General features: G+C 41.4%; 1 protein-coding gene across 6 annotated transcripts in view; it reads right to left on the bottom strand.

Moving 5' to 3' along the window:
• ZNF385D (zinc finger protein 385D) overlaps positions 1-25,167 on the bottom strand; it is a 653,382-nt gene that overhangs the window by 122,825 nt on the left and 505,390 nt on the right. For 5 of the 6 annotated variants that reach the window (XM_075922065.1, XM_014579132.3, XM_006134329.4 and 2 more), the window contains one exon: positions 5,766-5,876. The exons of the other annotated variant lie outside the window; for it this stretch is intronic. In XM_075922065.1, the coding sequence (XP_075778180.1) occupies positions 5,766-5,876 (111 nt within the window). The remainder of the gene's footprint in view (positions 1-5,765; positions 5,877-25,167) is intronic. 6 annotated transcript variants of the gene reach the window in all.

Raw genomic sequence — 25,167 nt, 5'->3', positions numbered from 1 at the left:
GGATTAGGATTTGTGAGCACAAACTACTGTGTCAATTTAGAATCCTGTTAACATCAACTGGCCATCAGAGATCTGTGTTGGCAGGATTGGGGTGATATTAAAGTGAAGGGCGGGGGAGGGAGGAAGATGATTGATAAGGTCTCTCTGACAAATGTTCAGACCACGATTTTCAAGAGAGCTGTGCTACTGTTGCAATTTATGCTCAACAATTTTTTTTCTGGCAAGCGTATTAGGAAATCCCTATATATTTGATCATAATGGCATTTTAGTGCTATGCAGACATCAAAATTCCTACCCAGTCTTACAACACAAGGGAAACTGGATGATCATTCAGAGATCTCCATAAAGAAGAGGAGTTTTACATAACCATTGAGCTAGTTAACACGCCATCACTGCTGATTTGGTGACCTTGGCAAAATAAGACCTGCCTTACTCAAGATAACGACTAAAATGGTGGGGAAAAAATAGAAAAAACTTGGCTTAAGGAAAATTTGTAAAGTAATCATTCCTTGCTACTTTTGTGCAGGTAGGTCCCAAACCAGCAAGCATTTAAGCACGTGTTTCAAAAAGCCCATAAGCAGTCTCACTTAGAGCTGGTTTTAGGCAAACCATGTGGTCACCTGGCATTTTCAAGGGCCGACCTCCCGAATTCTCCCTCCAGCTTTCCCTGGTTATTCCCCAACCCTTTTTTTCCCCCCTGGATGGTGCTTAGTACAGTAGACTTCCGATAATCCGGAACCTATGGGATTTAGGTGGTGCCAGATTATCAGATATGCCGGACTATCAAGAGGTACTATAAGCAGGTGTTCTTAACCCTTTTTATTGTACATACTATATACAGTATACTGTAATGTTTTAGTTTTTTTAAGCCTTTTTTTGCCCTTTTTGCTCAGTTCAGCTGCTGCCGCTGTTACCTTGTGACTCATTTTTTGCCGAAGCTCACTCACTAGGCTCTAGCCATTTTGATGCCGGACTATCGGGAGTGCCGGACTATTGGATGCTGGACTATTGGAGTTTTACTGTACTGTGATCACAATCCAGAAAGATATTTAAGCATGTATTTAGTGTCACAGACTTAATGGTCCTAACCCCATGTTAAAGCCAAGCATGTATTTAACAGTTCTTTTGAATTGGCACCAAGTACTCAGACAGTGAGCACAACTGACCTCTTGGGCCACTAGTGTGATTACAGCTCAGCATGTGCTTAAGTGCTTTCTTGGAATGGCACCGTGGCAAGAATGAAGATATTGATGTGACCTTTTCCTGTATGGGACGAAAGGAATGTAGTGACCTTGCAACCTGAAAAAAAGCCCTTCTGCACTAAAAGAAATCTATCAAAAGAGGAAGACAATTTGGCTTCTGGGACCAAAATTAAAACAACCCCAAAGAGCAGTTTTACTATAAACATTTCTATAGTACCCTCCTATAGTAAGTAAACAGTGTTTCTATTCATTACTTGATGATAAATCCCTTTGCTGCGATCTAAAAATAAAGTTTTATTGGTAGAATGGCCAGGAAGGTCTAACTCTCAGAATTGAAAACTATTTGTTGTTTTTATGTCTTTAAATTACACTCCACAAAATGTGGTGTGAAAGTTAAGGGTAGGAGTGTTCAGTGAGAGAAAATGTTTATTCAAAAGAGAAGAGAAACTTGCTATAGGTGTAGATCTGCCATTGCCATATTACATTACTACCAAGCTTCCTTTCTGAGGGCAACCTTTCCCCCAAACTGTCACATTTTTGTCTACATTGCCTCTGGAAGCAAGCCTCCTAGCTTGGGTCTGCAGTCTTGGGAGTAGTGCAAGGAGGCTGGGGAGCAGCAGGGGGTGCTTGAGAGCTGGAGCTCCAGCCCAAGCCACAACATCAAAGCAGCATCGACACAGCTGTTTTTAATCCACTTGCATGAGTCTGTGAACTTCTGCCAGGAAGCTCGCTCCAGATGCAATGTAAACATAACCTTACTCTGCACCTCTTATGCCAAATATTGAAAGAAATTCAGACTTACCCATGGGGCGGTGGAGCTTTTCTGTGCTCATTCCATTCACAAGCCTGATTAGTTCTTACCATAGCATAATGAATTACTGAATACGTACCAGTGTTTTTAAAGCCACAGTACAACAATTTCTATAATTCAACAATGATAAGAATACAAGAACGGCCATTGTATGTCAAACCAATGGTCAATCTAGCCCAGTAGCCTCTCTTCCAAGAGTACCAGATGCTTCAGAGGGAATGCACAGGGCAGGACAATTATTGAAGTGATCCACCCCCTGTCACCAACTCCCAGCTTTTGGGATGCGAAAAAAGAATATCACAATGATACCCAAAGCTTTGAGCCTTGGTGGACCAGAAGGAAGAGATATGACTCCAAAGAAAAAACCATTAGGTAACAACAATTCCATTAAGGGCCCTGACCTCTACCTCAGTCACAGACACTTCAGATGCAATAAAAAATAGGGGAATATTCAGGAGAAGGATGAGATAAGTAGACACATCCTTCCTTCCTTAAAATTCGTGGCATTATCCAGTTTGGGATCACACAATAGAGCATCATCTTGTGGAAGGATGCTTCTCCAGAGACCTGGAATTCAAGACTGTAGCATTTAAAGGTGTTATGACATGACCAGGCATCTGCTTTACAGCTGTCTTTCCAAAAAGCTACTGTCAAATGTTTATTTGCAGCTGCACGTGCCTCAGACTGAGACTATCCATTGCATCATCCATTTTTAATCTTTTAAATTATTCTTCCTAGCTGCAGAAGAGGAGGAAGACTATAAAAGCACATCCAGACATCTGTGTGCTAGCATCGGCTCCCAGTGACATATTGTTTGCTTCCCTGATAGCAAAGATGTTTTATATCAGATTTCAAATGGTTGTGTGAACAATTTCATCTGAGGAAAGCCTACGTCCAATCAGCTGGAATATGTCTCAGTTCAGGGACCACTCTGAGTCGAGTGTCTGCCAATGACTTTTACCAGTACAATTGTGTGTTCTGTGTCCCTTTTATGTGGGCCATCTGGATGCAGAGTATGTGGCAGTCTTCCCAGGAAAGGATGCATTTCATCATTACAGTGTTGAGACTTGAGGTTTTTGTTCCTGCTTGCAGATTAATATATACCACATCATGTTGTCTGATTCCACCAGGACATGCTCCCTCCTCAGAACCTGAAGGGCCTGATTGACTGATGTGATCATTAGAGTTAATGATTCTCTAAAGCCGCATTGACTTTGCCAATGCCCTCCTGTGTCACTATGCCCCAAGTGAGACCCCCATCCTGAAAAACTTGGTGTCCACAGTAGGATTCCAGAGTTTGGATTATGAAAGCAGGATCCTAGATATACTGTTTTCACTCATGGAGAGGCCAGATAACTCTGAATGTATTATTACCCAGAGACGTTCTTAGGATTTATGGGGCCCTGTAAAGGACTATTAAACTGCCCATATGCCCAGAAGCAGACTGAGGTTGGGTGAATGACAATATTTTTAGAAATGTGATTTTATAATCTTCAGCAACATACTAATAAAATATTTTTAAAGCACATTTTTAAGCTAAGATCCTGTAAACTAACACAATACATTCAGTATATCGCTGGGATTTGCAAATGCCTATTAAATGGCTTCGTTAACACTTGAATGGCTCTCTCTCAGTTTTGATGTCTGCTCATAGGTCTGACAGTTTTTTTCACTTTTAACTTAACTAGAGTTTCTCTGGAGAAAGCAGAGCTACAGAACAGGGATAGGAAGAGGCAGGTGGGTGAACATGAAGACCCAGTGGTGCCCCAAATTTCTGGATGCCTTATGCAGTTGTATATTCTGTGTATAGGTAAGAAAGGCCCTGTCTTTACCCATCTTTGCATGGGAATAGTTCCAGGAGTGTAGGACAAAGCTCTTGTATGTATGCAGGGAATAATCTATGCATGAAACTAGGAGATCCACAGCTGTAAGTAAAGATGAATGCCTGACACTCAGTTGACAATGAAGATTATTGTCTAGATCTCGTCAACAGGAAGACACTAGGCTTCCTGGAATTTATCCTACTCCCTATTGAGCAACATGTACTGAAAAGATTTCTGATCCCTTCTTAAAATTTACGACAAACCTGCATTATTGAAGCAACAAGCAGTTCTCTGAATTACTTCTCATGAGGAGGTCCTTGGGAATAACACTTCGACAAGTATGGTAGCTAAGAATAGGCACCTACATTTTCCAGCCTATTATCACTACCAACACTGTTGTGAGCACATTGGAATTGGATAGCAGATCAAAAGTTAGCCTATTTTATTGGTAGGGCTATTTTACTAGGCAAACAAATGAAACTGTCAATGACCAGGCCTGCTTGGAACAGGCTGATAAGTTTCTGCCAAATCCACTCATGTGAGAGAGCCTCCAGGAGGGATGCAGTGCCAATGGAAGAGAACATTTTGTTTCTATGAACCTGCAGTATTCCAGGGCTTGCCAGCTAAGCCTCTTTCCTTTGTCAGGCACTTCCCAATTCCGTCTACATGCACCTTCAAAGGATAAAAGAAGGGGATTGGATCAGAGATGTTTGTTCTTGGCTTCAGTCTGTTCATCCTCTTCCCTCTGCCTGGATCTCATTAGCATCTCCCACCTGCTTTCTTTTAAATAAGCCTTTGTAACGAGCCTTATCTGTTCCTTCTGACTTGGGAATAAGAGCTCTGTTTCCTTGGGAGAGGAACTGGATCTTAGGGTGGGTAATGTGAATCAGGAACACTTTTGACATTTTTGTTTGTATTGTGTGGTCTGTGTCCCCTCAGATATCCTTTCTTTTTTTTAGTGGGGGATCTTTTGTGTCTTAGCCTGTGTGAACCCTATGTGCTGTTCACTGGCTAACATATAAATGGAGAAGAAGCCCAGATCTTGGAAAGAAGAAAGGATAGAAAATTCCTTGCCCATTATTAGCCACTTATGAATATGGAATGGGAAGCTAGAACTTTTTATTTCATTTAGAGGCTGATTGAACCAGTGGAAAGGATGGTGGGATATTTTGATTTATCTCTGAAAAATAGGTAAGGATGGGTCCCATCTGTCATGTCCCAATTTCTACAGATGACTCACCTGCCTTATGGAGGTGTATGGGGAGAAGTCCAGGATAGAATGTGAGGATGTGGAAGTTCCAACAAACCATCTAGACTCTGAGCTTCTTCTCCTTACAGTGTGAGAGTCTGCAGGCTGGGAGCAGTCCCCTCCACCTCCCATCATTTGGCTGGGAACGAGGTGGGGAACAAAATAGTGAAAGTAGCCTTTGTTTACTAGGATTGCAGCAGATAGGACAGGAGCACCAAACTGCCACATCTGTTTATGCTATTGTAGGTACAGATTTTGGAGCATGGGCAGAAGAGGTACAGCCAAGCGTTATTAATAATGCTGAAGTGCCTCCGGTGTTTAAAGGAAAAATAATTGAGCCAAAATATCTTGTACTGGTGGAAGCATTGGGATCTAGATATTACATTGATCCTTTTAAAGATGATGGATCAGTCCTGCCCCTACTGATACTCTGTGCAGAACCACCAATATTTGTAAACTTGCACGAATGGAACTGAGAAGAGACTCTGAGTGACTGTGTATAAAGTACCAAGTAATTGGTTCTGTGTGCAGTGCCTTGCAGACTCATCTACTATGGATCCACAGTCTAAAATCATTATATTTCATTTAAACTCAAATTAATACACACAGAAAAAAGACTCATTGCACATCCAGTGTAGTCCAAAGCATATTTTTAAACTAATACAAAATAGTAAACTTACATCAGAATTAAATCTCAGCTGGCAAATGTTGCATGATATGATTTGCTTTCTTCGATGAGGGAGAGGAACCCCAAATGTATGATTTATTACAGCTTTCTGAATTGGATCCATCTGTAATGAGAGAGAAAAAAAGAGAAATAAAAGCTTTTCTGTTTCATTGGAAGGCTGCCTATGCCACTTATGGCATTAAACAGAATCTGGTCAGTGCCAATCCTTAGCTCACATCATAGGAAACATTATTTTTATTCGGTGACACTACGTTTCTCTTTCTTTTTCTATTATTATTGCTGTTTTTTACTGAAAATAAAAAGGGGGAAAAAATGTAATTAGCAACCCTGAAAAGCATTTTTTTTGGCTACTATTCATTCCTGTCTCACTTCACTGTTTCAGTGTTCTTAACTGAACATGTTTACCTATCAGCATGCTAATTTATACTTTTACTTTGAAAAAAATAGCAGAGTAAAATTAATACAGGTGTAAAAAAATAAAATAAATATCTGGGGAAAATAAAAAAAAGAGTATGAAATGAAATGTAAATGAGGATGTATAAACAGCTCTATACAATGAGCGTTTAGCTGGCTTTGCATCATGGCAGGATCCCCAAATATGGCAAAAATCTTCAACATTATCTTGGGTTCCAGAAATGATCCTTTTATAGGAGGCAATTTCTGTCAGAGTCAGGGTACATTTCAAAACATCCTTCAAGAGTCTGAACATTGTTTATCAGCCATTTAAATAATCATATTATCAACCATTCTATCCCTCGTTGAGAGAACACGTCTCTCCTAGTCTCCAGAACAAAGCCTGAGTAAATGGGCTTTGCATAAAGAATTTCAATAGGCAACTGAGGGGAGTGATATCCCACTTGCCCCTCCAGGCTGCTGAGTGCAGTGTAGTATTTAATACATGGCTATAAGAGCAACTACAGTACCATATTTACAATCCTTCCATTTCAGTCAGTTCTTTATAACCATGCCCCCACTAGCTGTCCTCCAGCTTCACTCCTTCCCTCTACTGTCTCTCTTACTTCCCTGACAATCCTCTTTGCATACCCACCACAGAAGCACATCTCCAATGGAATCATGAGAGAGAGGGAACATTTCCAACTATTGCTGTTCTTTGAGCCCTCCCAAAGGAGGCATTGCCACTGCAAAGGGTACTTTGTGCGAAAGGCAAAATAGGCTTTTTTGGACAATCTTCACAAGGCCAGAGTGGGATATCCCAACGTAACCTGTATAATCCAGGAATATGGCAGAGGCCTTTAATGCAAAGGCAGATCAGTGCCTTTTCCCCATGCAAGTGGTGAGAACTTGGAACAAAGGAATCACTCTGCATGCTAATCTGGGGAACACAGTTTGGGTCATGGTTTTGGTGCCATGGTTAGCTCCAACAGGCAGCCAGTTTTATGGTTCTGTTTCAGCATTGGCCAAACGCATGAAAATCCTCATTCTGCAGGACATTCTGCTACAACAACTGATTTTGCAAAGTTTCCACTATTTAGGATGTAGCAGTCTTGCATGTTTGCAAGTCTTGTAAGGAATCTATCATTTAAATTGCAGCAAGGGAGATTTAGGTAAGACATTGGAAAAAAGACATCTTAACTGTAAAGGTAATGAAAAGCACTAGAACAAATTGCCTAGCAAGACTGTGGAATCTCCATCACTAGAGGTTTTTAAGAACAGGTTAGACAAACATTGGTCGGGAATAATCTACAGAATACTTAGACGTGCCTACATGTGGGAGATAGGACTCGATGACCTACTGAGCTCCCTTAAACTTGACCTACACTAGGACTTTATTTTGAAATAACCCCCTTAATGTCAAATTTATAAGTGGAGAGTCCACACTACCAAACTCATTATTTCAAAATAATGGGCCACAAAATTCAAAATCTGTACTCCTGCTTTTCATCAAGTGTAATGTTAATTCTGAAGGGCTATTTTGAAATAACATTAGCGTGGATACTGGTGTCACTACCTTGAAATAATGACTCCCCAGGGTAATTCAAACTAATTACTCACCATGCTTCCTGGGGCTGTAAATCCGAGGTGGCACAACCACATTAATGGAGCCTGCCTCGGACTAATTCCAAAGCTTCCCTGTAATGTGGGCACACTAGTTTGAATTTGTTAAATTGGGAGTTATTAAGTTGACTTTAGTAATTTTGAAATAGTTTCCTAGTGTAATCCTACTTTTCTCTGATTCAATTATTTAGGTCCAAAATCTCACAAAACTTGTTCATGAGTTTTCAGCACCATTGCTTAAATAAATTTCCACAAACCTACAGGTCATAGTTGTCATGACTCTTCCTCTTTTGACAATAAGCATTTGCTAGCTATATTTTTAAAAATTAAAAATAACTATTGTGACAGGGCAGGTTAAAGGGCTTGATAGAAGGGGAGAAAGGCTGCTGTGGAAAAACAACAGCAAAGGCCCTCGTTAATTAGGAGCAGCTGAGGCAGGGCACTATAAATCAATTAAGGGCCAGATGAGCTGACCTCAGGCTGCCATGGGACCTCTTTAAGAAGTTTCCCAGTGCAGGAGGGTGAGGAAGAGTGGAGAAGGAGTTTGGAGAGAGGAGGTGGAGATAAACTAACAAACAACTGATAAGGAGAATCAGAGAAACTGAGCCAAACAACATCATCACTGCCAAAGGCTTCAGGGCGAGGTGAGGGGCTCTGACAAGGAGCGTTTAGAAGCTCCATTCCCCCCCAGGTGGCCAGAAACTTCAGCTGGTGGCTGAGGAGGACTGTTTACTCAGCGCCGTCTGGTCAGGGACATCGGTCCCAAATCCCTTTGTTTTGCCAAAGGACAGAAGGCCAAAGGCCAAGAAAAGGCAAGTGGGACTTATGACACAGCCCCTAAACTGCAGGATAATGGACAGAACAGATTTCTAGGATCCAGGAGTGGGGCTGACACCGGCACACTATATAATAATTCATGAGCTATTCATTTACACAACTGGTAATTTTCATCTTTGAGGCATGTTGTTACAGGGCTGCACACAATTATCATCTGAGTCATTGAACCTTTAGCCATGATGCATTCAATACTTAGATTATGCAATTTTTATATTTATCTTCAGAAAATAAATCTTTTCCAAGATAATGCTTCTGTGGCGCAGTTGCTTCTCATAAAGCAACATAAGAACAAATTTGATAAATGCAGGATTGGGGCTTTGTCTTTGAATAATTAATAGGGAGGCAGAACCTTTTATCTCTTGACTCAAGCAAGCCCCCTTGGCACAATAATAAGGCATGTCAGGGCTGGGGTGGAGGAAGAGGATGTGAAGCGAGAAGGCCAGCTCATCTGACAGCAGACTTTGAGGAACTGAAAGCAGCCTCCGCTCCTACAGCGGGCTTGTCTTAAGGCAAGAGCTGTTCAGGAGATCACTTCCTATTGAGGCCCATTTTGAGGAAAAGCAGGTTCCAGCAGCAAAGTATTAGTCTGGAATTAGTGCTACAGATACTTGCCTGTGAGCACTGAACTGAGCCATAGTCTATTGGAGGTATCTGAAAGAAGACTTTTTCCCTGGACTCCCATGGACTCAGTTGAAAGGCTGAATCTCCTACAACCAGACCCTCATGGACTGACCCTATGACAGCTCCTGTAAACAGTGTGTGGGGAAACTGTCAGCTTGTGCTAGCCCTGTTAGATTTTGCTGACCAAAACCTAAATATCACATGGGTTTGTACCATGCCCAGCACAATAGAGCTCTGAACCCAAATGGGGCTTCTATTTTTCACTGTAATACAATGTACAACAAGGGTTAGTCTGGTTATATCAAAGACTATAATGACAGCATACTATGGCACAACGTGATGATGTCACACTTGCATCTAACTTGTGTGTTGCAATTTGTCATGCTGTAACATCGTGTTTGAAAAGTCCATGTTCCGGAATATAGTACAGAACATAGCAGGAGAGGGGCAGCTACATGGGGAAAGCAAATAGCCAGTAATAGATTGGCAATTTAGGAGTCCATTCCTGAGTGGTGCAGAGAAAAAGAAGACTTATTTGCTTGTGCCACCTAATTTCCATTACTAGAGCATGACGTATGCTTTGGCTGAGATTACTGCATTTCATTGGTGTAGAGGCTTTGGAAACTGTGGTGTGGGTACGTTTGTGCAAGCTGGGAATCACACCTACCAGCCTAAATATAAACCTCAAGTAGACCCGCTGACAGGAGGAGGAGGGTGACAAAAGAGGCAGTTGCCCCAGGGCTCAGCATTTCTAAGGCCCCTGACCCTCTTTCTTACTACAATAAAAATAACTATTAACTGAAATCTCATTTTTTTGAGTTCCGTAACCTCAATCCTTTAGTCAGTAACATTTTAAATAAAGTTGAATACCAAAAGAAACATTAGTATCAGTTTTTGTAATGCATAATCCACAGGCCCATTAGAGAAACTAGTTTCGTCTGCCAACAGGAGAGGATCACAATCAGTGGTTTAGCAAGTGTAACTCACACACCTTCTGGGTATGGTGTACTCTCCCAGTTAGGGGCATTGAGACCATTTACACAGAGAATAATGAGTCTGCTCTACAGCAGCGCCAGTTGGCATTTTGCTCATGTGGTAGAGGCTCATACATTAAGCTCCACAGGTCCCAGATTCAATTCTGCCTGCAGATGACCAGGGTGTGTTGGCATTACACAAGCATAGCTTTTCTAACTCTTCTGCTCAAATTGTAATGAGAGTGTTAGGTTCTAAAGCAGATTAGATAGTTTGTCAGCAGCTTTCCACGTCTCAAATATGGGCATAAGCTCTGTGACGTTAACTGGGAATGACAGATCTTCCAGTTAGCTTCTGAGATATGAACTGCTTCTTAGTGATGGATCTTGATCTCTTCTCTCTACTTGTCCTTTCCCTCAATTTCTTCTCTCTCTCTTCTACCTCCCTTTTTGTCCCTCTCTCCCCAACCTTTCCCTTCTCCCTCATCTCCTACATGCACACTGCCCTCTGACTCTCCATATAGCTGGGTGATGATACCAGAACTTGGTTCAGTTGCTAGTGCACTTATGCTTGTTTCACAGATGATGACCTAGCCTCTCAGCATTAATACACCCAAGACTGTAAACTAGCCACAAAAGTGCTACATTTTTTCATATGAAATCAGGGAGCCAACCATCCAGGAAAGAAGCACTTAAAATACAATACAAAAGCTGCTTCAATGGCCACTAGACTATGACAACTAATTTCTCAAGGATTTGAGCTTATCACCTCTGTGGTAAGGATGCTGACTCGAAAGGGGCTTGGATTTCTGGTGGAACTAATGTCCTCCCATTAGGTTTAACAAGTTTGCAACAAGTAACTTTTGCCATTAGTAGGTTTTTGGTTGGGTGGCAGTTCAGATTTTTGGGTTGAGGGGGTGTGGAAATAGGCTCCAATATTCTCCTCAGATTTACCCTTCTTTTCTTTCTGATAAAGAAACTCACAACTGCATATTTCCCTTCCTTTTTGTATAGATTTGTACTGCTCCTACTCACTACAGAACATAGCCCTTTTGTGAACCTTATGATTTGTGCTTGTAGTTCTATAAGCAAAGCTCTGGATAGCCTCCAAGGTGATTAAGGAAAGCTGGTTCAAATGCAGGAATCCTTTCTCTGCCAACTGCTCTTTGACACAGCAAGTCAGAATTACTTTTCCCAATATGATTCCATGCACCCAGCTCCTAATAAAGTCAGAGCAGGCAACCATAAGTGAGAGTGAGAATGATGGAGTGATATTTGGCATTATTATTTTTTTCATAGAGATCCCATTTGGGAATTGCCGCCAATTTAGAAAAACAGGCATTCAAAAGAATCAGAGAAGAATCCAAAAAGTTTGCTGTAGGAATGCCGAGAGAGAAGCAAATACATTTTTGAATGCTGCTTTATGGAAATTGTGGACAGACTGACACTGGAAGACAGAAGGTTGGTGTGAAGCGGCTGTCAGGAATGGAAAGAGTTGACTTTCTGGATATGTCTGCACTATAGAGCTTTGTCAGAAAAACAATCATTTTTCTGACAAAACCTGAGTTACGTTCACACTGCAATCATGTTCTTCCAAAAGTAAATCGAAAGAACAGAGGCATTTTTCCTGCATTGGTACTCCTCTTTCTATGAGGAAGAAGCATTTCTCTGAAAGCGCTCTTTCGGAAAAAGGCGTGTGTGGATGGGGAAGAGGGAGGGAGTTCTTTCAAAAGAAGAGGAAAGAGGAAAAAGCACAGGTGCCTTGATGGCACTTCATCCATAATAATCACAGCTTAAATATGAGATAGCTTCCACTCTGAATGGATGCTATCTTTCAAAAAAGCAGATCACTTTTTCAATGCACTTTTGTGTGCGGACTCTCTTTTTCAGAATTTTTTTTCGGAAGATCTCTTCCAAAAAAAAGGTTCTTCCGAAAGAAACCTGCAGTCTAGACATAGCCTCAGAGGGACCTGGGGACAAGGAGTTGCAGGAAAGTTTGAGGAGAGCAGCAGCCACATAATGTTTAGAGAAGCAGTTAAGGATTTAGATGCTTAATGAAACTCTTTGCAGGTTCACTGATTGCAACTAATTATACATGCAATTTGTATTCCACATTTTAAATGTCATTTATGTGCTAAATATATGATTTTATTTAAAAGGGGCATTATCACAATAACATTTTATACAATCTGTTCTACTGTATTACTAATGTTATGTTACAGTTTTAATTTAAAATAGCGGATTTATCTTTTCTATTCAGGGTAAGAGGCACAAAAAGACTGCAATCGTGGTTCAGCTTTTAAGACTATGGTAGGGAGTAAGATATTTTATAATGACTCCTTACTCTTCCTTGTGCCTGTAGTTCTATATTTCTATTCTTTGGTGCAATACTCTATTCTTTCTTCAAGATTCAATTATGTTACACGTACATTGGAAGCTTGGTCTAAGTTAATGTTCAATATGGACAGCAGATGCTGGCCCCTCTTTAGTTTCGTTAACCCTAATCCTAACCTTTTCCCATTCATTTATTTTTAAACAAACTCCACATTTTGACTCAAGCTACTTGGCAATGTCCCTCTCAGTGTTTTAAAGTAATTAATCTAGGTCTGCCATAACTGTTGTCCGTACAGGGCCTCTACAGCCAACTTGCAGTGAGAGTCTTGTTAATGACAGGAATGAACTCGGGGATAGGGAGTTTCTACATAGCAACTGTTGATACAAAACGTAATAATTATAAGGATCATTTCTGTAAAATAATTATTAATTTCTCTTCCTTTGGTTGATGAACTCTCTTACTGAAGCCATTAACTAACAAATCTGCAAATCTGCCAGACATATGAAGTCAATCACAAATACAAAAATAATGTCATAATTATCTGGTGGGTAGTGAAAAAAAAAGTTATGCCTTCAAATAATTTTGTCCTGCTTCCATTTTCACTGTTTCAAATGGCAGGCAGGAAAAAAAAAGGAGGATTTTTTTTACAAATATTTTTGTTTTGTCCCCACTCTCTACCCCTACCCCAGTTTCAAAAGTTCAGTCATAAATAGAAAACAACTTTCTCCAACATCCATGCCATGTAAACCAATGCAGATGAGTCATGGAGACATAGAGAAGGGAGGCTGGTGACACACTGGTGAGCTGTTGCCAAACTATCTTATTTACAGGATATTAAAGTTGCAGCCACTTCGCCTAAATTGCATATGTCCAGCATTGTCCCCACTATCATTAACAATAATGTACGTGACATTTTCCAGGTATTGGTGGCTCTGTACAACAGGGTTCAGAGGAAAGTGATTTGTTGAACTGAAAGAATATTTGCCAAATTCAGCTAGCAAAGGGCTACTAAATAAAAACAGGTTGATATTGGTTTCTGGGTAGTCATCTGTTTAGCTCCCTTTTTGCTGTTGACCTTAAAAATCTGACATCTATACCTCTCTTTCCTATAGGAAAGGGGCCGGGGGGGATCTTCCCCAACCTCAATACATGGTTCTCATTAGCCTCCAGAAGAGAGAGACAACAATAACCTGCCCCAGAAATCCAGAGGAAAACAGAGTATAAGAAATTGAATTAATAGATTGATATTCATATTCAGGGATTTCCCAAATGCTAAGGGCCATGAATATTCATAGCTAATAAATCTAAATATAAACCTATTAACTCATGCCTATAGCACTGGTATCCCTTTTTGACCGAAGCAGCTAGTCAAATTTTGGTATTGTCGGTGCACTGGCTCATAATAGAAATAGACCTTGGAGTCTGATATTTCCCTCAATGGTATCTCGTTCATTACATGTACAAAGTTCTGCTTCTCCAAAGGGACAAAAAACAAAGTAGCAGTTTCTTAGTTTGTAGGCCCAAGCTTGGTTCAGTTAGCACCCTTGCTCTCCATGGTCGCTGTTTGGCTGCTTCCAGGCTGCTGTTTGGCTTTCTTGCTCTGGCTCTAAGTTTCTCTCATTCTATGTGTTTCTGTCTTCCCACACCCGCATCCACCCTTGCCCAAATGGTACTCAGAAAAATCCTTTCTGCCTGCTCACTTTGAAGCTCCTGGGTGAGTTCACAACCCCTTTGGTCTTAGCTGGTGTGTGTGTGCGTGTAGGGGAGTTGTGATTAATTTATTCTTGCCAGTTGTGTTAGAGGATGAGTGTGTTCACACCCACTGAAAAAAGAATTTATGACCGATGCCGTCACCAGTGCCTCTCCATGTTACAGTATGTTATAGGGTGACTCACTTCTGCCTACATTACAGTACTTTCATGATTTGATCACAAGTGTCACGATAGCTGGAGAACTTCTTATAACTTCAGTTCCTGGAGTCATGCCACTACGCGAAAAATCTCAGCTTTCCTTTGAAATAGGATTCTAGATGTTACCTTTGCAGAGAAAGGTTTTAAAAAACATTATTAGTAAATGCGGGGCACTGAAAGGCCAATAAAAAGAACCAACCACTGTTTTTTAAATATTGTGATTTCTAAATCAGTGGAACTGGCACCTGGATTCTGAATTCAGCAATATTGTATGCATTGCACGCTAAAATAAGAATAAACAGCTTAGAAGGTGGTTAAAAATGATTATATTTCCTTTAATGGGGTCCTGGGATACCAAGTAAAAGTTAAACAAAAGCCTACCGTTTCTCTATGTCAAAGTCAAACACATTAGCTGCAGAGCTAACTGTGTTCTAAAACTGACTACTGCAAGAAAAAACTGTCCTTTGTCCTCCATCACTGCTGTCACAGTGTCAGTCTTAATAGCACACCTGAAAATAATTGCTACCACCCTTCTCCAAATGTTGTAATTTTTTCCCTTCTGCAGAAGAGTGAAATTCTCTCTCCCTCCCATAAGTTTACATATGTTATGTTTCATATAATTCCTTGCCATTATTCATGACTTCACAGCAAGCTTGAATTGTTCAGAAATGTTAATACTGCAGAAATGTTCAATTTCTGAAAAGAGTTGGTAGAAGAGAAAACTGGCAAACCAAAGAATGAGCTATTCTATGTTGTAAATACAGTCTAACTCTAAATACCTGGATCTCAAGAAAGATCGAGGTCCTTTATTCGTAAACACAATCCCATATTAAAACAAATCACCACATATAACATGAAAGTTAGTGTCCATGACTAGAATAGGAAAGCAAATTTAATGCCACAGCTTCACAGAATTGCTGTCACTTCTCACAACCAAGTTGCTGATCGAATGCATGATAATTACAGTGTAAATGACCTTAAGGGATTATTTTTGAAAAGGCCTTTAATTTTGTGTATAATTTTGCGCCAACAATTAATGGCAACTGTAAAAATGCAGGGACAAATGCCTTCCCTGTCCCACTGTAATGTCTTAATACATTATTGTGTTTGGAAATCAGTGTTATATACTTATAAATCAGAAATGTACACCCACAAATGAATTACAGACAAAGTTTAATTCCAGATACAAAACTGCATAGCAAAAATTGAAAACTCCTGGAGAGGTTCCCCCTTAAAATTAATTGCTGTACATCCAGACAACTGTGACACAAATTGTATAAGACAGCATAGCTCAGGAATCTAGCCCTAAATGCACTGGACATTCACTTCTTGTGTGTGGAAGTGCCCCATCAGGGCTATCAATCCAGTTCATTTCCTGAGCGTTACCTTTGCTTCAGGGTGGAGACATAAAACATGTATAAAATATGTATAAAATTCAACATAAATGATGGTGACTTCATAGAGAACTTATGCAAATACATAAAAAAGTTCATAGAGAACTTATGCAAATACATAAAAGCTCAATAATTCGCTTTTATGTGCAACTGGAAACTGTGATATCACATGTTTAAAATGCATGTTCTAGATGTGCTGTCATGCATGGCTCATCCTGTTATTGCCAATTTGTTCAGTGTTGCCTCAGTAATTATGCTGAATAATTACCTAGTGAATTGAAATTCAACTTTATAAGTGCAACCTTTCTTTCTGATCTTATCAATGAAGCAATGTAATGCTGTAATGTGCCACCTTTCATACATCTCCGATAGAAACACTATTTACCTCAATTGAACAAAAGGATTCAGGAGAAAAATATCTCTAGTAATTATAACCACCATCTGTAATACTTGCACAAGGGCTATTTTAAAAATATAATTATTTTAAATTGGGCAGAAATCTAAAAATGATTTTTAAAGACTCAACAACTGTGCTAATTTAAGAGCTCTAAAACAAAATGGAAGGAATTGCAAAACTAGAATAAACCTGTGCACGTGTTTTCATATGTATAATTTACAAATATAAAAACTACATTTAAAGAACATTACTATGGTTGCAAAATCAAACGTTTGAAAGTTAGGAAATGCCAGAACTAAGGTTGCCTGTGCAACCCAATTTTTCCCACCTTATGTGCTCATACTATGATACACTGTTTAATTACGGCATTGCATGCTTTTTCCTCAGGACCCCACCTAATTCGGAGCACAGAATGGACAGAGCTCACTTAATGAACAGCTATTCAATATTATGTTTTTCCTCACTGATCAAAGTGTGACCTTGGACCTTATTTACCACACACTATTCAAACCCTGTTTTGAAAACAGAATTTTTTAATTCCCTCCTGGGCTTTATTATGGTGCTAATCACTACAGTAAGTGAGTGCTCCACAAATACTAAATTAATGCACAACACCTCTCTGAGATGAAAGAGTATTATCCCTAATTTACAGACAGGGAGCTGAAGAACAGAGAGATAAAGGTCAAAAGTATACATTCATTTTGGGTGTCCAATTTGAGATGGCAAGAGCCTGATTTTTCAGAGTACTTAGTGTCATGTAGAAATTAACGTGTGTAAGGCACAGCACCCATTGACTTCAGCTGCAGCTGAGAGTGCTCAGTGCTTCTGCAAAATAAACTGTAGGGCATCAAACAGGGTATGCTCAGTGAGGAACACCACAAACATTTGGTGTGGCTTGACATACATCACACGGGAACTCTGTGGCATAAGCAACGGTAGAGACACATTGTCCAGAGCAACATTCAGCTGCCATAACTGTGGGATCCTCCTTTTTCCTCCTGCAACTCTCTGCCTTATTCATTACACATGTTGTAATTTCTGCAACTAAGGAGGCAGCCCTCCTAAAGGCAACAGTCTCCTTCACTAATCAACCCTGATTCATCCCCAGTGCAGATCCAAAAGACCTTTCAAACCTTATAAAAACAAACCAACTGTCGCTTTGGAGAGCAGGTGAGGGAGAGAAGGATGCACCCATGATACATATTGGTCATGCCATTTAATGCACTCCCAAAAGGTGCTCAGATACTATGATGATGAAGGCAGTATAAGACTCACATATAAGACTCTCATATGTATTCCTACATTTAGTACACGGTTGACTCTAATGGCACAGATGGAGGCAATTTGCAGCCCTTCACATACCACAACACAAGTTACCACACCTACATATTTAGAATAGAATGTGGTATTTTAGTTTAAGGTCCACATACATTATGGTGGTTTTCTAACTATATAAAAATAAAAGAGCTCAAACTTAAAATAACTGACTTTTTTGTATGTACAGGCAGTCCCCGAGTTACACGGATCCGACTTATGTCGGATCCGCACTTACGAACGTGGCTTTTCTCGCCCCGGAACTCGCGGGCGGCAGGACCACCCAGACACGCAGTGGTCCTTCCACCGCATCCTCCGGGGTGAGAAAAGTTGCTCCAGGTGTCCCTGGTCTGCTGGGGGGGGGTCCCCAGCAGACCAGGGACACCCCGAGCAAAGCCGCAGAGGCGGCGGGGTCCCGCGCCTCCAAGGCTTTGCTCTGGAGCAAAGTCGCAGAGGCGCGGGACCCCACCACCTCTGCGGCTTTGCTCGGGGTGTCCCTGGTCTGCTGGGGACCCCTCCCAGCAGACCAGGGACACCCCGAGCAGACCAGGGACACCCGAAGCAAAGCCGTGGCTTTGCTCCGGGTCTCCCTGGTCTTCTGGGGGGGGGCACAGCTAGTGCGTCCCCCCCCCCAGCATACCAGGCTTCTGTTGTGGACACCTGGGGTAGAGCAGCTGGGGTGCTGCTGGGTTGGTCCTGGGGGGGACCTACCTGGCAGCCCCCCAGCTGTTCTGTCCCAGGCTCCAGATTCAGCCGCTGTTGAAACTGATCAGTGGCTGATTCCAGGAAGCTGGGGGCAGAGCAACTCTGCCTCGGGCTTCCTGTAGTCAGCCCCTGGTCAGTTTCAACAGCAGCGGCTGAATCTGGAGCCAGTTGCGACTTACGTACAAATTCAACTTAAGAACAAACCTACAGTCCCTATCTTGTACGTAACCCGGGGACTGCCTGTATTGTAGAAAAAAGTGATGTCAAAGACTTACATGAGGGGAGACAGAGGTCAGTTCTGCTGACTGGTGGGTGACAAATGGGGCAGTTACCCCAGAACCAACAACTGAAAAGGACTCAGAACTCCTGGCCACTGGCACCACTACCACAGCAGAGGCCAGAGCCCCGGGCCCTTTAAATCACAACTTGAACACTTCATGGCACACTTCAGGTGGCTTTGGGAGCTGGCAGGGGTGGGGGCACACGGTATGGTGTGGTGTGGTCTGGATGATGCTGAGGGCTGGCTGCCCCCAGTCCTGCCTCTTCCATCTGAGGCCCCACCCCTTCTGGCACTGCAGAGCCACCCTCCCAACCATGCCCAAAGGCCTGCCAATTCTGTTGGCTCCCATGGTAGAGTTAATAATATTCCTTCCTAAAACAAAAAAGGGAGAAATGCTACACTCTCTGTAAAGATATCAATAAAGTTAAAAGAAAGTTAACTTTTTCAAAGTTTCATTGTTTCACAAGTTCAGCCGAGTATGTAGGACATATAAACTCTGGAGAAAACAACATAATAATAAAACAGATAAGAGCATTTTCAAGCTTCATCTTTAAGATAAGAGTCCAGAACAAAAGGTGAGCAGGTGTAATGAAAATTACATAACACATTCTCAATAGAATTGTTCATATGTGAAAGAACTTTAAAAAACTGGACCAAATGTTATAACTGTTTTTAATGACAGCAGATCCTTTGAATAACTCCTAGTAAACAAAAACAGGATGTTTGCCAAACAAATTGTATTAATTTATACAGAATTGGGCCCTAAAGGGAACATTTCCTCAGAGCTCATGAGAGTCCAAAAAGGCCATTACAGAGTATTACAGACACATGTATTTCAAAAATGTGTTACTGGAAAGGCATGTTTAAGGACTGAACAATAATTCTCATTGTTAACCATGAGGGCTGCATTGCATTATGCCAGTTCTGCTATGTCCATTTAGGAAATTTTTGAAAACACCTCTTATTTACCCAATGTAGTGTAATGATTCCAAAAATGCCATTATAATCCAACATGCTATTTGAGATTAGAATATTTTTAAAATGTAGAATGCTTATCTGAAAGAACTCTATTCAGTATTTAAACAATTTATAGAATGAGTCTTTATAGGTAAGGCAAAAGTTAACCATTGAGAAGCAGTTACTATGCATAAGTGGTAAGCATCTTATGAACCTAAGTATCTTACGTGTTACCCAGTTTAATAGTAACAAGTGGTTTCAGGCTGGCCAAAAGACAGAGAAAGCATTTACACTTGCAAGTCCACACAGTTACAAGTGTGGTTTGTGCCATGCCATAAACCCATTACTGTCTACATCTGAAGCCCTGAAGCACATTTCTGAGTACAGTCTAGTGTGGGTATGTACATGCCTCTACTCTGGCATGCCTCCACTCTGGCATGCCTCCATACTCATTCTACAGTGCAGAATGCAGAGGGAAAAGCAGGTGTTACCATGTGACCTATTCTGATAGTCCTCTAGGTCCATTCCTGCAATGCATCAATCTCTTTGCTGCCTGATCCTGACCACAAATGTATAGAAGTCCCTTTAGAATAGTTTTCTGCTGATATCTATTAACCGGTATAGACAATCATGGGTCATGTTCTGAAAGGGTCATTTGGGAAAAGAACAGTTTATGATACTTAAGGTTGCTCAAAGACCCATAACTACTCCACTCTTCCCCACCTAATTCCTTCTTCTTGTGAACAGGAGCTGGGGGAATAGGAGAGAGGGGCTGGTGGCTCAGAGGTCAGTCTGGAAGGGAAAAAACTATTGGTCCAAAGAAAGTCAGAGCAGTCCATTATCTCTATGACCATTTCAAATGTTTTGTACCATTCCCTGTTCCTAGTGTCTATCCTCTCCCCACACTGAGCCACTCTGTAGATGTAGGTGAAGCATCCACTCAGAGATTGCACAAACACACCAATGGTGAAGTGATTGCCTTGGGGTGTCAATCAAAAGTTATGTGAAGAAAATACATCTGTTTCCATGTCCATTTGAATATTGTTCACTGCATATGAGCCAGGCCTCCTGTCAATTCACTAGGCTTAGTAGGTAGGTGGATATTTTGTTATCTGTTCCTCTTCTATAGGAATTCTGCTTGCTAGCACAGAATACACTCAATTTCCTCTCACACTGACACACAGTCTTATGAACAGTATTCTACAATTTTTTGGGATAGCAGAAATTTAAGCTGGTTTCCTGAGGTGTAAAAGTAGGGTAAATATGCTGGGCTCAACTTTAAGGCTCACCAGCTTCTTCCACTCAGAAATATACAGAGGGATTAGTTTATGACAAATGTGTCTCTGGCACAGGTGGACAAGAGTCCCCTGCAGCACCAGAAAGCCACTTCTCTTTTCCATTCCGGTGCCTGCAAATGATTATGTTCTCCAAGCAATGACCAGCCTTTAAACAACACAAAGATGACCTGGTAACATTGTCCTAAAGGAACCAACCTCCTCCCTGCTATACCCCAGAGGCTGAACTTACCATGTTGAGGGCACCCACAGTGCTGTGTGCTTGCCAAGGGAGAGTGAGAAAGAGGTGGATTTAACTATTATGATTCAGCACTGTGAGTGCATTCACAATACTCCCTCTTTTTATTGTTTCTTTGTGTTTCTGCAGATGAGGCCTTGAGAGGAAACCCCTTCACATGGCAGAGCGTCTCCCTGAACAAAGGAGGTGAGGAGACCAAAGAGGAGAAAGGAGGACAATTATTGGAAAATGAATGATAGCCAGGAGAGGAAGCAGGGCCAAGAGTGTATTTAGAGGGCCAGGACTGGATGATAAAACTGATCGAGGACTAAGCACAGATGCTAAAGTGCCTGACTGCACTGCAGTTAGAACTCTTGTGCTCCCACCCTCCAGTCTGTACAGAACCGCATGCCATGACCTCCCCAAACGCCCCACATATATTCTTCGCATGACCCCAGCCGCTGACAGGTACTCCACACCTTTGGACAGATTTCCTAATGAATTACACAGTTATCAGAGCCTCCATTAAGAGAATTTGCCTCTATTTCTGTCCTTTGCAAGACATCAAATTCTGTGGTTTGGTTATCGGTCTTTGAGAAAAACGTTCTCATAGAAAGAAAATGAATCATTATTTTTCTCTTACACAAATTGATTGCTGCTGGAATTCCTATACTGTGGCAATTGGCACATTTGCAGACTACAATCACGCTCTAGAAGCAATTATCACAAGGGTCATTCCAAGCATCAAGTAAACAAAGCTTGGCCAAAGGAATTATAGAAAAACACATTACTTGAGTTCATAGTCAAAATGCAGCTGTAAAGCTTCTCTGATTCAAATAATAGAATCATAAAATACTAGGACTGGAAGGGACCTTGAGAGGTCATCGAGTCCAGTCCCCTGCCCTCATGGCAGGAAAAAATACTGTCTAGACCATCCCTGATAGACATTTATCTAACCTACTGTTAAATATTTCCACAGATGGGGATTCCACAACCTCCCTGGGCAATTTATTCCAGTGTTTAACCGCCCTGACAGTTAGGAACTTTTTCCTAATGTCCAACCTAAACATCCCTTGTTGCAGTTTAAGCCCATTGCTTCTTGTTCTATCCTCAGAGGCCAAGATGAACAAGTTTTTCCCTTCTCCTTATGACACCCTTTTAGATATCTGAAAACTGCTATCATGACCCCCCTCAATCTTCTCTTTTCTAAACTAAACAAACCCAATTCCTTCAGCCTTCCCTCCTAGGTCATGTTCTCTAGACTTTCAATCATTCTCATTGCTCTTCTCTGGACCCTCTCCAATTTTTCCACATCTTTCTTGAAATGCGGTTCCCAGAACTGGACACAGTACTCCAATTGAGGCCTAAACAGCGCAGAGTAGAGCGGAAGAATGACTTCTCGTGTCTTCTCGCAACACACCTGTTAATGCATCCCAGAATCATGTTTGCTTTCTTTGCAAGAACATCACACTGCTGACTCATATTTAACTTGTGGTCCACTATAACCCCTAGATCCCTTTCTGCCATACTCCTTCCCAGACCGTTGCTTCCCATTCTGTATGGCTATGTCTACATTGGCATCCCTTTCCGGAAAAGGGATGCTAATGAGACTAGTCGGAATTGCAAATCCGCGGGGGATTTAAATATCCCCCGCGGCATTTGCATTTACATGGCTGCCACTTTTTTCCGGCTTGCGGATAAGCCGGAGAAAAGCGCCAGTCTAGACGCGATTATCCGAAAAATAAGCCCTTTTCCGGAGGAAAAGGAATACTTGAAAGTAGGAATAAGAAATCCTCCAGAAAAAGGCTTATTTTCCAGAGAATCGTGTCTAGACTGGCACTTTTCTCCGGCTTATCCCCAAGCCGGAAAAAAGCGGCAGCCATGTAAATGCAAATGCTGCGGGGGATATTTAAATCCCCCGCGGATTTGCAATTCCGATTCGTCTCATTAGCATCCCTTTTCCAGAAAGGGATGCCAATGTAGACGTATCCTATGTGTGAAACTGATTGTTCCTTCCTAAGTGGAGCACTTTGCATTTGTCTTTATTAAACTTCATCCTATTTATCTCAGACTATTTCTCCAATTTGTCCAGGTCATTTTGAATTATGACCCTATCCTCCAGATTAGTCGCAATCCCTCCCAGCTTGGTATCATCTGCAAACTTAATAAGCGTACTTTCTATACCAATATCTAAATCGTTTATAAAGATATTGAACAGAGACGGTCCCAAAACAGACCCCTGCAGAACCCCACTTGTTATGGCTTTCCAGCAGGATTGTGAACCATTAATAACTACTTTCTGAGTACGGTTATCCAGCCAGTTATGCACCCACCTTATAGTAGCCCCATCTAAGTTGTATTTACCTAGTTTATTGCTAAGAATATCATGCGAGACTGTATCAAATGCCTTACTAAAGTCTAGGTATACCACATCCACCACTTCTCCCTTATCCACAAGACTCATTATCCTATTAAAGAAAGCTATCAGATTGGTTTGACATGATTTGTTCTTTACAAATCGATGATGGCTGTTCCCTATCACCTTGTCACTTTCCAAGTGTTTACAGATGATTTCCTTAATTACTTGCTCCATTATTTTCCCTGGCACAGAAGTTAAATTAACTGGTCTGTAGTTTCCACGGTTGTTCTTATTTCCGTTTTTATAGATGGACACTATATTTGCCCTTTTCCAGTCTTCTGGAATCTCTCCTGTCTCCCATGATTTTGCAAAGATGATAGCTAGAGGCTCAGATACCTCCTCTATCAGCTCCTTGAGTATTCTAGGATGCATTTCATGAGGCCCTGGTGACTTGCAGGTATCTAACTTTTCTAGGTGATTTTTAACTTGTTCCTTTTTTATTTTACCTTCTAAGATTACCCCCTTTCCTCTAGCATTCACTATGTTAGGCATTCCTACAGACTTCTCGGTAAAGACTGAAACAAAGAAGTCATTGAGCATCTCTGCCATTTCCAAGTTTCCTGTTACTGTTTCTCCCTCTTCACTGACCAGTGGGCCTACCCTCTCCTTGGTGTTCCTCTTGCTTCTAATGTATTTATAAAATGTCTTCTTGTTTCCTTTTATTCCCGTAGCTAGTTTGAGCTCATTCTGTGCCTTTGCCTTTCTAATCTTGCCCCTGTATTCCTGTGCTGTTTGCCTATATTCATCCTTTGTAATTTGTCCTACTTTCCATTTTTTATACGACTCCTTTTTTATTTTTAGATCATTCAAGATATCGTGGTTAAGCCAAGACGGTCTTTTGCCATATTTTCTATCTTTCCGACACATCGGAATAGCTTGCTTTTGGGCCCTTAACAATGTCCCTTTGAAAAACTGCCAACTCTTCTCAGTTGTTTTTCCTCTCAAACTCGATTCCCATGGGACCTTACCTATCAGCTCTCTAAGCTTACCAAAATCCGCCTTCCCGAAATCCATTGTCTCTATTTTGTTGTTCTCCCTTCTACCCTTCCTCAGAATTATCCCCTTGTTGTGCCCCTCTAATAGCCCCGTATCTGGCTGCTCAAAATCAGCTGCCGGAGATGATCTACCTCAGTGCTCCGTCCTTGGAGGAACATTTCCCCCTTAGTTTCACAAATATTATGCAAAGTACAGCAGGCTGCTATGACCATGGGACCATTTTCCACACTGATGTCTAACCTGTCATAAAGCTAGTGTAAGCAAGCTTTTAATCTGCCAAATGCACATTTAGCGGTCATTCTACATTTGTTCAGCCTGTTGTTGAAATATGCCTGGCTGGCATCAAAGTTTTCAGTATAAGGCTTCACATGGCACAGCAATAAGGGGCAAGCTGGGTCTCCCAGGATCACTGTTGGTATTTCAATATCCCCCACTGAAATATTCTACCGTGGAAAGAAAGTTCCATCAGCAGTGTTCCTGAAGATGTGTGCTTCATGTACCCTCCCTGCACTGATATCAGTGAAACACAGTGATCCACAAGTGCCTGTAATACCACAGAAAAGTATCCCATTCCATTGATGTTCTCTATCGCAAGATGGCCCAGAGCCAAAATTTGGATATGAGCAGTTATAGAATCCCATTGCTGCAAAGCCATCCACTATTTCTCACAGATTTCCCTCTGTAACAGTCCTTCACAGCAGGATGAGATTAATGGCCTTGAACACTTACA

The sequence above is a fragment of the Pelodiscus sinensis genome, chromosome 2, assembly GCF_049634645.1.
Source record: "Pelodiscus sinensis isolate JC-2024 chromosome 2, ASM4963464v1, whole genome shotgun sequence".
Taxonomy (NCBI): Eukaryota; Metazoa; Chordata; order Testudines; family Trionychidae; genus Pelodiscus; species Pelodiscus sinensis.
Note: the sequence above shows the minus strand (reverse complement) of the source record. Positions and strands in the feature narration are given on the sequence as shown.